The 14,250-nt window shown below is 38.1% G+C and overlaps 1 protein-coding gene across 1 annotated transcript in view; it reads right to left on the reverse strand.

Annotated features, from left to right (window-relative positions):
• The window catches only part of ipo11 (importin 11), a 154,182-nt gene that overhangs the window by 113,390 nt on the left and 26,542 nt on the right, over positions 1 to 14,250 (reverse strand). The window contains exons 7-12 of the mRNA XM_084728700.1: positions 13,944 to 14,002; positions 7,456 to 7,504; positions 4,480 to 4,550; positions 3,994 to 4,186; positions 1,880 to 2,032; positions 938 to 981 (exon numbers count right to left, since the gene is read on the reverse strand). Of these exons, the coding sequence (XP_084584826.1) occupies positions 938 to 981; positions 1,880 to 2,032; positions 3,994 to 4,186; positions 4,480 to 4,550; positions 7,456 to 7,504; positions 13,944 to 14,002 (569 nt within the window). The remainder of the gene's footprint in view (positions 1 to 937; positions 982 to 1,879; positions 2,033 to 3,993; positions 4,187 to 4,479; positions 4,551 to 7,455; positions 7,505 to 13,943; positions 14,003 to 14,250) is intronic.

Raw genomic sequence — 14,250 nt, forward strand, 5'->3', positions numbered from 1 at the left:
TCCAGTAAGTGGCAGCAGCAGCAGCACCTGATAACGATACTGGATCAGATCTGTCCCAGCTCTATTTTTGATTTTGGGGTGAGCTGTCCCTTTAAAAATAGTTCAGTGTGTTCTCAGATTTCTAAATTGTGCCATAATTAGGTACCTAATAAGCTCTTGTTCACTGTAATGCCACATTTTTTTCTGCTGTAGTGTGCTTTAAATGAATAAGATCTTTTACAGCGAGACCTTGAGGTTCAGTGAACAAATGCTTGACTGCGCTTCAAAGGAAGAGCAGAGCAGGAGTTTGTCATCTGAAGTGATGAAAGCAAGTAAATGGGGCTCAACGTAAAGAGGAAAGGGAAGATAAATAAGGGCAGGGCGGAAAAAAAATAAGACATCAGTTGAGACATTATGTCAGCTGAAGAAAAGCCACTGCTAGCTAACTAGACACAGCCACAGAGACAGGATCCCTGGGGACCACTAACTGTTTTATGATGCTGCAATGCACACAACCTGCCAGTTATGCCGCAACATAAAACACTGCTTTTTCTAAAAATATAGCACACACTAAAGCATATTTGTGACAAGTAATATTATAGCAACTGAAATCTTCTGTTGTTCTGGTTATTAGAATCTACATTTTTATGGTTTAAAGAGTGAACTTCAGCATCATATTTCGTTGTTGTTGTCTTGCAAAGTGTGAACTTTATTCTTGGCAAACAAGAAATTATAAGAATGATGGTTTTCACTGCTCCTAGATGCTGTCAGACAGATGCTGTAAGACAGGTTGAGAACTGTGTACAACCATCATCACGGGGCACTTACAAACACAGAAATACCTGACACCCCGCTGCCTGTACAACAGAGACTTCGAGGACCACTCTGTCAGGTTTCCCCCCTCTCAGGTATTTAATATGAAAATACAACAAGATAGTTTGTGAGAGTCTTTACTTACCCGAAGACTGTATTTCCAAGAGTCCCCACCTGTTTCTTCAACAGCTGGAAGAGGAGAGAAGACCACAAGTTTAATTGCCAGCAAAATAAAATGCTTCATTGCTTTAAATAGAACAGAATTTTTTATGTGAATGTTGGGCGAAAATTGTATGAAAACCATTTCTTTTGACCGTGCAAATTATAACAGTATTTATTTTCTTGACAACTTTTTACTCCTGACATTTTAACACACATATCTGTACCTTTAATTGAGAAAATAATACATGTACTTTTACTACCTTTGGCATATGATCACATATATAAACTACAATTCAAGTAGAGCTGCAAAGCTTAATTGATTATGAAGCAATTTTCAAATTAATCACCAACTATTTTGATAATCGATTAATCAGTTTGAGTCACGTTTGAAGAAAAAAAAAAAAGGTTGGAATTCTCTGATTCCAGTTTCTTAAATGTGAATATTTTCTGATTTCTTTACTCCTTAATGACAGCACATGGAATATGTTTGAGTTGTGAGCAAAACAAGGCATTTGAGGATGCAATCTTAGGCTTTAGGAAACAATTATTGACACTTTTTTACCACTTTGCAACATTTTATAGACCACACAACCAATCAATGAATCGAGAAGATAATCAACAGATTAATCGACAATGAAAAATCCGTAGCTGCAGCCCCAAATTCAAGAACTCATTATTAGAGCTATTATTTGTGTTCACCACCTAACCTTACCACATGAATTCACCACTACATCAGTCCAATAAACAATAAATTCTAGTGAATCCTGCTCCAAAAATGACTTTGCCGACTTCATGAATTGTAGAACTGGCCAATTCTCACTCTTCTGGACTTTCCAAGAACATGCCTGTTAACTCTGCCAGTCTGCAGGTCCAGGTAAGTCTGGACATTTGGATTCAGCCCATGTATCTGGGGATGTGCTATTACCAAAGCTCTCAGGGTCCTCTTCCCACATTGCCAGCTCTTCCTCTGTGAGAAGGAAGTAGTGTGAGACGAGCCGCCGTCCAATCTCTGTCAGTGTGGGGTGTGTGAAGAAGGCTGTCTTGATCTTGTGAGCCTCCAGACTCTCTGGTTTACTATCTGAGGGAGAGAAAGAAGGTAGGAGAGGAAAAGAGAGGAAAAATGAACGAATGAAGAAAAGATCTGCATGTATCAGAGATTTTGTCATCAAAATGTGTAAGTAACGTGACTTTGTTGGTTTGCTCCATACAGCCAACATCTACTGCATGCCTGTCTGTCCTGGGAGAGGCATTACTCCTCTGTTACTCGTCCTGAGGTTTCTTACATTTTTTGCCCTGTTAAAAGTGTTTTCATGGAGGGTCAAAAAGACAGAGGGTGCTATACGCTGTACAGGATGTAAAGTACGCTGAGGCCAATTGTGATTTGTGATTTTGGGCTACATAAATAAAAACTGACTTTACTGGACTCGACAAGAAAACAAAAATATTTTATTATCCATTAATCTCTCAAACAAAAAAAAATCCAATGAACCTAAATCAATCTGTACGAGGGCTCTCACAATATCAGATTTTCTTCTATTTTTACTTTCTCTACTCTTCACAGCTTTAAAGCTAATTTATAATGCAATAAAAAGCAATGTCAAAATGATCAATACAAAGTAAATTTAGTATGTAGGAGATCTAAAGCTACCACAAGTAACGGAAGTGTTTCCACCACCACAACCACAAAATATAACAACAAAAATAAAAACGACATAAAAGAAAAATGACTCTCTGCTTTATTTTAGCTGCCTCAAGTATTTCTCAATAAAACTTTTGTAAAAGGTGAATGTAGGTTCATTTAATCCAGGCATGAAGGATAACTACATAGAAATATCCAGTCTTGTCGCAGAAGGTCTTGTTTGCTTATATAGATCATATAGAGTCATCCGTATTAAATTGAGACCGTTTCATAACCAGTTTAAAATTCCTTGTAGCAGCTGAAATATAAACTTCAAGTTGCCTACTGAAATGGCTTGATTTCAGGCAAAAGCATTTGGTAGAAATAGTAAAGAACAAATGTAGAATGAAAAGGTAAAGTAACCTTGAAATAAGTCGTAAGTCATGAAATAAGTCCTTTCTAGTCTGTATATCAACTCAAAATTTATACAGCATCTTTTTTAGAATTTGCATCAAAAAAACCTTCTCTTCTGCCGCTCATCTTGATTCTCAGTTAAAATTTAAATGATTTAAGAATAGCCAAAAAAAAATCTGATATACAGAAAACAAGAAAATCTAACCAGAGAGTCCAGAGTCAAACCAATACTCAACACGACAGATTTCTAGTCATTTTACTTTCAAACCTCTACTTTACCTGTGGCCCCTGACCCCCATGCCACCACTGGTGCAGCGCTCAGGGCCCTGTATTAACACTCTCAGGCACACATGGGTCTTCCTGCCTGTCTGTCTATCTGACTGACAGCGTAGGCCTAATAAATAAGTCAGATAGCTGCTCTGAGCTGAGCTGTGTCACTCAGCGCTCAACTTTCCCTTTAGCTATGTAACCCCACTATTCAAAATACATTTTCCTGTTTGGAAATAGGAAAGGGGAGGCAAACCTGAAGTTGGACTTTCCAAACGTTCGAATGAAACTAAGAACCACAAACATGTGGCTCTGCTCTGTCAAGCAATGATTGCTCAAGAGAAAGATCTTCAATAAGGCACAACAAAGACCGAACTAGCTTGCAGAACAAAGACCAAGTGCTGTGCTCCACAGCTAATGAAGCACTGGAGGCCTCTGACAGCCTGAAATAAACATGAGCCATGGTGAGGTACGGTGACGCCGATGGTATTTCAGCGTTGTGCTTTTCAAAACACTGTCAGTGATCAGTTCTGAAGAGCTAGGGGCATTTTTGATTGGCCTCCAAATCATACACCTAAAATTCAGATTTGATTGCCAAGCTTTCATGTGAATCCCTTTTCTCCTCATCCATCTCTGCAATTCTTATCACCAGTCTACTGTGTCTTTTTACTCCCTTGTGTTCTCACTTCACGCACCCGTCACCATTCCCACTCCTCTTTGCCAAAGCTCTAATATCCTACCATCAATGTTCTTGGCAGGTTTGTAGGCATCGTTCTTTACAATCATCTTGATGAGGTTCATGCACTGGACAATGAAGCGTTCGAAGGTTACTCCCTCCCCTGCAGGAGTGAAGACATAGCTGACAGCAAATTCCAGGGAACGCTGGATTAGGGGTATAAATGCACATGGGTGGTACTCCAGGAAATCTAACAACTATATGGAAGAAACGGAAAGAAGAGAACAAACATGGAGAGAGAAACATAAAAATTAGCCACTATAATTGGCACAAAATCCTTGATTGAAAATATACATCTATTCTTTCAGTAATAATGAAAACAGACATGAAACAGTTGTCATTTAGGTTTTTGGTGACATTTCTGCATTTTTATTGGGATAGTGACAGCTGAAGAGATACAGGAAAAGCAGGCAAGAGAGATGGGGTAAGATATGCAGCAGAGGGCCTGGGCTAATCATTATTTAAAGCACTCGCACACAAGTCAACTCACAACTTTAGTGTAAAGTATGATCGTCTTCTCCAGCTTCTCTCTGCATGTGCTATCTGGACCAACCTGCCGACCTGAAACACAAAGCAACAATACAGTATTGTTACTTAACAGGAGTCATATACTTAATAACATACAGCATCATAATAAACATTCACAAGATAACAGTGGTTCAGCAGTTCGGAAACCTGAATTTAGAAGGAGTGAAGTATAATACTAGTATAGTATAATACTAGGTACTATTAACACAATTAATTCAGAGGAAACCTTTTCAGTATCACATGGAACACTGGATAAAAAATAGCTTAACTGGTGTCTGATCATGTCTATTCAGTACCAGTGTAGTAATTATGGACCTGATGAATGTAAAAGTGCATCAAAAACTCAAATTCTGTAAATGCAAAGGAGCAAAATTAGTGGAAGGACAGGAAAAGAAAAAAATGCTCCAGAAATATACAAAGATTAATTTATCTTAGACTGATTTACTACAAGAAACTTTCTTTAAGGTCAAATGCCAACTTCACCCCGCTGCCTTGAGAGTCCCATGAGCCCATTACAGGCATTGGTGTATATAATAAAGTACAGTAATAAAAGAACTAAAAAAAATGACCATGAATGAGTCACTCTGTGATGTAAATTTTGGCTCCATAAAACCACTCATGATGCTAAAGCCAATAAAGATGCCCCATGTAGTTTACTTCCTTGTCAGCCTCATTGATGAAATCAGCAGAGACTATAACAGTCTCTGGCATTCCTCCAATTATTTGTGAACAGCGAGGGTCATTGTTTCCCTTCTACTGACTCACACACACTCAGAAACACACAAGACTCATTCATTTCTATCAGCAGCTGCTAATCTGAAGTGACACTGGATTGATTAAAAAGGTTAACTGGCTCAAGACTGCTTCGTCTTGCTCCTTTCAGATTTTGGACCAATCAGGAAATATGCAGATGAAAACCCTGTTGCATCTTATTGACTTTACATCCATGCCACTGTTTCTTTGTTTGCAGGTGTGCAACAGCAGGCAATGTAATCAGATGCTGATTCAGACGTATGACCTCAGTGACTCTGATGACTTTACACAATGAAACCTGCTAATAAAATCCATACATTAATTCACAGAAGAAAAAAAAATGACAATAAAAACCCAGCTGAGACTAAAGGGTAGTCATTAATTCTGACAGGTAGCCTGGCAAATAAAGTTTTTAAGAAGTGACTGACAGAAGAAGATAGGCGACCTCAATTGGAGGACAAACATCCAACAGGAAGAGCCAGACATCTGAATGGACCACAAAGACAGCCCCCCAAAACACCAGTTTATATAGCTGACCTTATCAGGCTGTGCAGAGCTGATATTTCTCCCCGGTCCGACTGTGAGCTGCCTTGCTGTTTCCCCTATCTGCCAGGCCCAAACACCAACAGGACCCTGACCCCGTCTCCACTGCCATCAGCAGAGTAAATATTGGAAGTGATAGCTGTGGCTGATATCTCAAATGATATTTTTTGCTAACATCGGCTGTATGGCAGCTCATGGAGTTGTGTCTGAGATTTATTTACCTCTCACTCACTGGCTGTTTTTGTGACGGAGCTCTATGGAAATGAACACAGAACCACTGGATACTGAGATTAGACAGTGAAAAGGTAGTTGGCACTGCACTTGGTGGCTGTCACTCATGGGGTGTTTCCACCACAGGAACTTTCCTAGAGGACGAAGAACCTCAAAAACTCAGGAACTTTACCGATGTTTCAACAAGAGAAACTAAGGACTTGGTGGAGAGGGTCACTCAAATAAGGGGCCAAGTGTAAACACACCCTCAACCCTTTCGAACATGCTCCTCTTTCTCCGACGGAAACAGGAACATTCATCAAGATGGATTTTGAAATTAAATAAATATTAAAATGACAATATTGTGAACAGCACTGACAAAGATGTAAGTGGCAATGACAGGCACACTCATTACATTCATGGAACAGTAAATTTGTGAAAGGAAAAATGATTAATTATATAAAGAAAAACTTGCTCCAGTGCTTCTTTGGCCACATCTCTGTTTTGTTGAACATTTTTTGTCACGTCATTCTGTCATATGTGTATAAAAATGTCCATCAACTGTCTGTTTGATTAACCGCACCTCACACAGAACTAACTGCTGTAGCGTTTTCTTCAGACCAGACACAAAAGAGGTGGTGTGCCTGAGAGGAGTGTGGTTTGTGAGCATTGACGCAGACTCAGGGTTGAAGGGCTATATAACCCATTTGCCCTTAAGGCTAACTGGTTTGGAACAGCACTCAATGTGGCAGACACTCCACGTGAACACACAAACAGAATGACAGTGGGTAAGGCGGGTATGTAGAGGCCAGACTGAAACTGGGCCAGAGTGTCACCAAGTAAAATACAGTATGATTAGATTCCAGTTCTCTTTGTCTCCCGGTCATTTTTTCATATTAATGACTTAAAAAGTAAACTCCTGCACACTGTCTATGTGTAAGTATAATAAGTAATGTTGTAAGTTAGACACAGTGGACGAGTTTACTTTCAAGTTTTTGGTCCACTTGTTGGTTGAGTTTTACGTTTACACCTACAAGTGGAGGATGAGGTCACCATCAAATATTTTTTCAGGAAAGCTCATTTCATGGCACATAACCTGCCTTTAACCATTACATAAGATTCTTGATCCTCAAAACAAAGTCATTCATTTAAATATTAGTACAGAGAGTATAAGTTGTACTTAAAGGTAACAGAGAAACTCTTAATTAAAACTTAAACCCCTTAGGATGACTCAGCCTGAACTTTTAATTTGACACATACATTATGCTATCCTGTTATGAGACCTTGACTTAGGGTATCGTAAAGCATCTTTGACTTTTAAGTAGGTGCTTTCAGCATGCATGGGACCAAGCACCGGTAACTGTGTTTGTTTACTGAAAGGAGAAGTGTAGGATCAGAGATTCAGGACCGGGAGAGAGAGAAGAGTACTCACAGCATTCCAAGAACTGTTTTAGTCTTTCAAACACTGCATTCAGGAAACCCTGAAAAGGAGGAGATGAAGAGAGGGTGAGATAAAGTTTAATCCCTTTGACATTTCTGCAGTTGAATCATTCATGATTGGTTCATCAGTATTGCCCAGAAGCAGATATATTAACAAGGGAATAACTTTAGTATGTGCGCGTCTACACAAGCGTAGGCACACTTGGTTCAGTACTCCAGAGTATAAATAAAAGTCCCAGCTACACAGTATGAAAGAGAATCAATTTTCTGTAGCCTGGTGTAGACTCAGCTTAGCATGGGAAATTAGATGATAGATGGAGATGCAATCTGTTTAGTTCTGCATTAATGTTCAGCCATGAGGTCAACAGCAGTGTCATTAATCACAAAACAGATCCCAGCCGGTGGCTACAGCTCCTAACAGAGTTACTGAAGAAAGAGGGGGTCACAAGAAGAGCACAGAAGAGCGGGTGGGAGATGATGGAGAACAAAGTTCACATCAGGCGTATGTTAAGATAATGTTGGGATTTAGAAAAAGGGGTGGGGGAGGCAAGGTAGATGAAATAAGAGGAGGAGAAAAATATTTGAATAGAGCATTCAGGAAATTAGAAATGACTGCTGCAAATGGGAGTGCAAAATAGAAGTTTTCAGTTGAATCAGTCATGATGAAAAAGGTTTGACAACTAAAGAAGAAAAGAAGTGAGGCTCGTGGCACTGCAGGGGAAGAATACACAACGATTAAGTGAAACGTAAATGAATGTCAGCAAAATTGATTGAGACTGTAAGAAAAAGATGGAAAAATGGAGACAGAGTGGTGGGCATCAAATGGGCACGTCAGCAGCAGTGAGAGAAGTAGTTTGTAATGAGAGATGAGATTGTCAACAGAACAACCGAGTTCATCTAATAAAGGATCTCAGGGGAGAGCAGTGGGTGGCAATTTAAGACTAAAATTCAGTGAATATTTCAGCTGTGCGTTGTCAAGTATACGTGCACAGACTTGCTACAGGTTCAGGTGGCTGTAGTAGACTGTTTATCACAATGTCTCAACTGAATTTGTCTTTTTGAATCTCTGTTTTCCTTGGTAACTCCTGGACGTTACCTGCATACTAAGTAGCAAGAACAGATCTACAACCCCAGTTCCAAAAAGTTGGGATGCTGTGCAAAACGTAAAAACAGAAGGTGATCATTTTTGACATATACTCAATTGAAAGCAGTACAAAGATGATATCTAATCTCTTACCTCATTAACTTAATTGATTTTTGTAAATACACTGTTCAGCCACAACATTAATACCACCTGCCTAATATTCTAATATTGTCATAAGACAGCTCTGGCCAGTCAAGGTATTCACTCCACAGGCATCCATGACCTGGGCACCAGTTCACCAGTTGCCCTTCCTTGGAACATTTTTAGCAGGTACTGGAGATGCTCTGAACCTCTGGTCAACCCTCGATATTTGGGCCTTTTTCAAAGTCATTCAGATACTTACGATTACCTATTTTTCCTACTTCCAACCCATCAATTTGAAGGCCTGACTGTTCACTTGTCTACTATATCCTTCCCTTGACATGTGCCATTGTGACAAGATGGTCAATGTCATTCATTTCAACTGCCCGTGGTTTCATTGCTGTGGCTGAAGCCAGCAAAATGTTTCAAACTAGTTGGGACAGTGAGAAAAAAGACTGGTAAGTTGTAGAATGCTCAAAGAACACGTTTGGAATATTCACAGGTAAACAGGTTAACTGTTAACAGCTGATAGTATCATGATTCAGTATGAAAGGGGCTATGTCAAAAGGCTCAGTCATCCACAAGAAAGGATGGGGCAAGGTTCACCACTTTGTGAATATCCTTTTGTATTCGTACATGGGCTTGGGAACACTTCCTAAAATAACTGTAAAATAATCACTGTGTTTGCAAATGAGTGCATTCTGTTTTTATTCACATTTTACAGTTTCCCAACTTTTTTGTAATCTAGGTTGCAGAAAAAAAATGTTCCTCGTGACTTTAGTTCCTAATGAACAAGATCTGTTAAGATGTCTAAACTAGCCTCCCTCCTGTGGTTCCTGTTTGATAATCAAGCCAGGAAGATAAAGTCATTCAACTGCAAAATAAGTTTTAAAAAGTTTTAAAACACTGTGGCAGCCTGTAAGAAAACTGACAATGCTCTTCATTCTCAGTGCCAGTGTTTTCCAGCTCACAGCTGTTCTCCAGCAGGGCTGCCTCTGTGGTGATTAGAAAATAAACCCGACCTATTCAGAATGCTCATGTCGAGTGTGAAGACACTGGATGGTTTATAATCAGGAACCAAAGCGTGAATGAAATTAACCATTGACTTAAGGCCCGGACACATCAAGAAGAATTCAAGGAACTGTCACAAACAAAAACGGATGACTGCGGCAACTTCAGGTCTTCTGTAAAAAGTTGCATTTGACACATCGCAACACTGAGTTTACACTCCAAAAAAAAATTATGGAAAGACGAACAAAATGTTTGGAACACAACTTGAATATGGCTTATCAAAACTTGCAACTAGCATCAACTTGGGTAAACTAGAGCCATTGAGTCCAACTGTTAGCTGGGTGTGACGGGGGCCTCATACATATTTGTTTCAAGTTCCATGAATGACAAGCATGTTACTGAAAGTTTTATGGTTCTTGGTGTATCAAAATGGAATTTTTTGGAAACACCAATGTTTTTTAGGTCATCAATCCATATCATCATCTTTAAGATACAACTATATTTTTGAAATGATGATAAATAACTGTAACAGGTTAAGGCAGTAAAGTCTAAGTGTTGTTTTTTTTTCTTTTATGGTCAAAAGCAGAAAGGAAAGAGGTGGAGCTTCTTCTGTAACTGACTGTGTTAAAGGGTCACATGATATCGTCTCATATCAGTCCACAGGCTCTTGAATTAAACTAACTCAAAATACTCATCGTACTATTGTCCAAACGATCCCTTTAATATTGTGCCATGATGAAACTTGTGATTTACTCCTAGTAGTGATGGTGCGGATGTCTGGGTCACGCTGCGACCACCAACACCAGTTCACTTTTTTATGAGTGTGCTGAATTTTGCAAACATTACAGAAGTCATGATTATTAGTCATTAGATGAGGAAAATGGTTTGGCTGGTTTAGTTAAATCACAACTTACTAATAACTCAAAAGACTCTTTATTTTGTGTTTCGTGGTTTTAGTGGTCAGAAAATGTGCTATTGTGGGTAAACACACACACACAATTAAGTGGTTCACAAAAGCACAAATCTATTCACATCAACATTGTGCATAATTAGCAGATATTATTATCAAGATTCACTATTACAGTTCAGGCCTGCTGTGCTGCACGCCTCCAAGATACACATCATGACTTAGTTAAACATAGTTACTCTTTTACATGAATTAATTCAGTTCTTCAGCAAGTTGCTTAATTACTATTTAGTAGACAGCCAGCATCCTACAGTCCCTGACAGAAATACAACCTTGATATGGATGAAAAGTTAAATAATGTAACATGATTTAACAGGGTTTTTTTTCAGCATCAGCCTCATCACCAAAGGAAGAGCAAAATGAGACATGACACCTTGGGGACCTAATCAATAAGTCTGATTAAAAGAGCGTGAAACATCTTTAAACCATCACAGGAAATATTTGAAAGGCATTTTATCCATCCAAAATCATTTAAATTGCAAAGGAATCATAGAATGTAGTTAATAATCTTAACAATCTGATATGAATGAGGATTCCCATTTCCAGATTGAAAAGCTTACCCTGTATAATGAAAGAGTTCCTGTTCAGGAAAGGGGTTAATTTGAGTGAAATCAATAACTGCATCCAATTAATTCAAATTACATTATCCCTGTGAGTTTGACTCACCTCGCCTGTTTCTATTAACAACAATTAACTTTCTATCAGTTGAATTTGTTTCAGGTCATGTGAGCAGATGCTAAACACATCCTGGTTGAAATCTGAATACTGCTCATGATTACATACAAAAGTGTGTTAAGTCAATGGACAGACAAGAGTAGATATTGTCAACAGAGGCACAACATGTCTTGTTCTAAAAATCTTTCCACTTCAACTGAAAAAAACATGCCTATCCCGAGGTTATGGGACTGTACCTTGCTCACAGACAACAGGAGCAAAAATGAGTGTCAGGAGGAAAATAAAAGAAATAACTGAGACACAGTAGCTGTGATATTAGTCTGAGATAGGTGACTAACTGGATGCATGATGGCAAGATGTTGTTCCTTTCTGTCTATGGAGCAGCTCAAGAGATGAGAGAAAGCCACAATTTTAGTTTTATTTACAAGATTGCACTACCTGCCAGCAGTAAAATTTATTTTAACAATGACTTCCAGACATGTTGTACAAAAATAAAAATGCACTTTTAAGACAGTTCAAGCATCTAGTTAATAATTCCAAAAAATGCAAATATTTTTAAAGTTCATAAGTTGTATAATCAGAGGTTTTGGGATTCAACATTAATTTTTTTTTTCCCCCTCATTTTTCTATCCTCGTTCTGATGCCACAAGATCCCCCTCAAATATATACATGTTAGATTTAGATTTAAGGTGAGCACAGAGAACCTCCCCCTCTTCAGCAGATCAATGTGAAAACAGACGTTAAGTGTCACATACATACATCTGCACAGTGACATCAATACATCTAAGTGGAGAAGCAATAAGCAAAACACTATTTTGAGCGGAAGGGGAGTTCAAGTACAAAAAAGAAAGAGATAGTAAAGAAAAAAAATGCATGAGCAGCCTTGACATGAGCATTTAGACAGGAGGTTAAGTTCATAGTAAGCATATTTCTCTGTTAAACCACCATCAGTTGAATAATAAAATAAATGAAAAAGCTGCATCAAAGTACTAAGTCTCGAGATAATAACAGCATATATATCTAAACATGAAATATTAACTCCAAACCATTACGCCTGCTCACTGAGCTGGAATAACCAGGGACAGCTCAAGGCAAATGACATTTTAATGCGACTGTTTCAACCATAATACAACCTTCAGGCTGCAGGCTAAAAGTGGTCTCATTAGTGGCATAATAGAGCACAGTAAACAGAATAATTTCTCTCACAAAATGATTAATTCAGCCTATAAATTTTCTAAAATAAAATAATAAATTATGCCAGGCAATGCTGCAACAATCAACCTAGTAAATCAAAATCACAAAAACATCAAGCAAATTCTAGTTTTTAATTTTATGCAATGACCATGTTTGATATTTTCGCTTAAAAGAATTAAGTATTGATTATTCAAACTTTAACAGACTATTCTACTAATACTAATTAATTACTTAAGTGTTTATTTCAGCACCAACTAATCTTCTGACAGAGGTGCAAAAGTCACAAGATCCTCCTACCAATGGCTCTCAACTATAGTGTTTATCAATTAGTTTCCAAAGATTTAATTAATGGCCAACTATTTTGATAATTGATCAATTTGAGTCATTTTTTAAGGCAAAAAATTCAACATTCCTCGTTTTCAACTTCTTAAAGTGAATATTTTCTTGTCTTACTTTCTCCTATATGACAGTAACTTGAATTTTTTAGTGGACAAAATAAGACAAAACAAGAAACAACGTAATTTTTTGACATTTTCGCCATTTTCTGACATTTTTTAGATGAATCAACTGATGAAACAATCAAGAAAAATGATTGACACATGAACCTCAATATAAAAAAATCATTAGTTGCAGCCCTACTCTCCAGTCCTTGTCTTGATGACATGATTTCAGCCTCAAGACTTTTCAAATGAAATAACTTCAATCCCCACCAACCACCATAGTTTTGCAACCAGGCATATCCACAGTGTGCTCTTTTTTTTTTTTTGCATCACAAAATGTTACCATTCATATCGGGGCTGCATTGCCTAAAAGTAGAGTCAGTAGAATTTGTCCCAGCTGTTCTTAAATGCATCAGGCCTTCAAATACCAACTTATTGGATTGATAAAATGTCCCAAGCACAGCAAAACAATGAGAAAAAATAAGAAAATGCAAGCAGAGGGCAGGGTTTCCGCAGATTCAGCTCCCACCACACACTTCTATGTTTTTGGGGTAAAATGTTGCAGATTATACCTTTAAAAAGTCCTTCACATCTTACTTTCAAAGTTCAAAGTTTTATGCAAATGATTCCATTAACTTTGAGCCATGGAGGAACCAAAACCCTATCCAGACAGGCGCTTTAAGATTTATTTTTTTTTATAAACCACAGAGATTTAGACTAAATTAAATTAACAGCTTCATGGAGTTGGACTTTCTTCACACTGACAGTGGGAGAAGAGCTCATACAGAACTCCTGACTCTTTGAACCGAGACAAGGCTTAAGGCTCTTTCAATCTTCATGGCCATCCACATTTTGCACACTGTGATTGGAGTCATTTTCAACTCAAAACACCAACAGGAAAAAATATCAGTGTTTCCAAAATACGAGTGGTTCAACGGCAGCCACAGCTGAAATAACTTAAGACTCACCATCACTTCCATGTTCTGTTGTGGCTCTTGAAATCCATGGACTGTCAACTTGCGAAGCACTGAGAGGTAGAAACAGAAAATCAAAATCAGTATGCAGGATTGTCACGAATTACAAATTAAAGTCAACTCCACTTAACTGGTGTTTCACAAAGTAGCAGCGCATATGAATATTTCTAAGTTCACAACTTGTCTGCTTCATTAAGTTTATGTCAATGGGTAGAATCTTTTTTTCTCAGTTTCCTTTTTTTAAAAAGGGATAGCTTGAACTTTTTGAGGTGGGTTTATAGGAGGTTCTTATTCATAGTCA

Source organism: Lutjanus erythropterus, chromosome 10 (assembly GCF_056507025.1).
Source record: "Lutjanus erythropterus isolate fLutEry1 chromosome 10, fLutEry1.hap2, whole genome shotgun sequence".
Lineage (NCBI taxonomy): Eukaryota > Metazoa > Chordata > Actinopteri > Lutjaniformes > Lutjanidae > Lutjanus > Lutjanus erythropterus.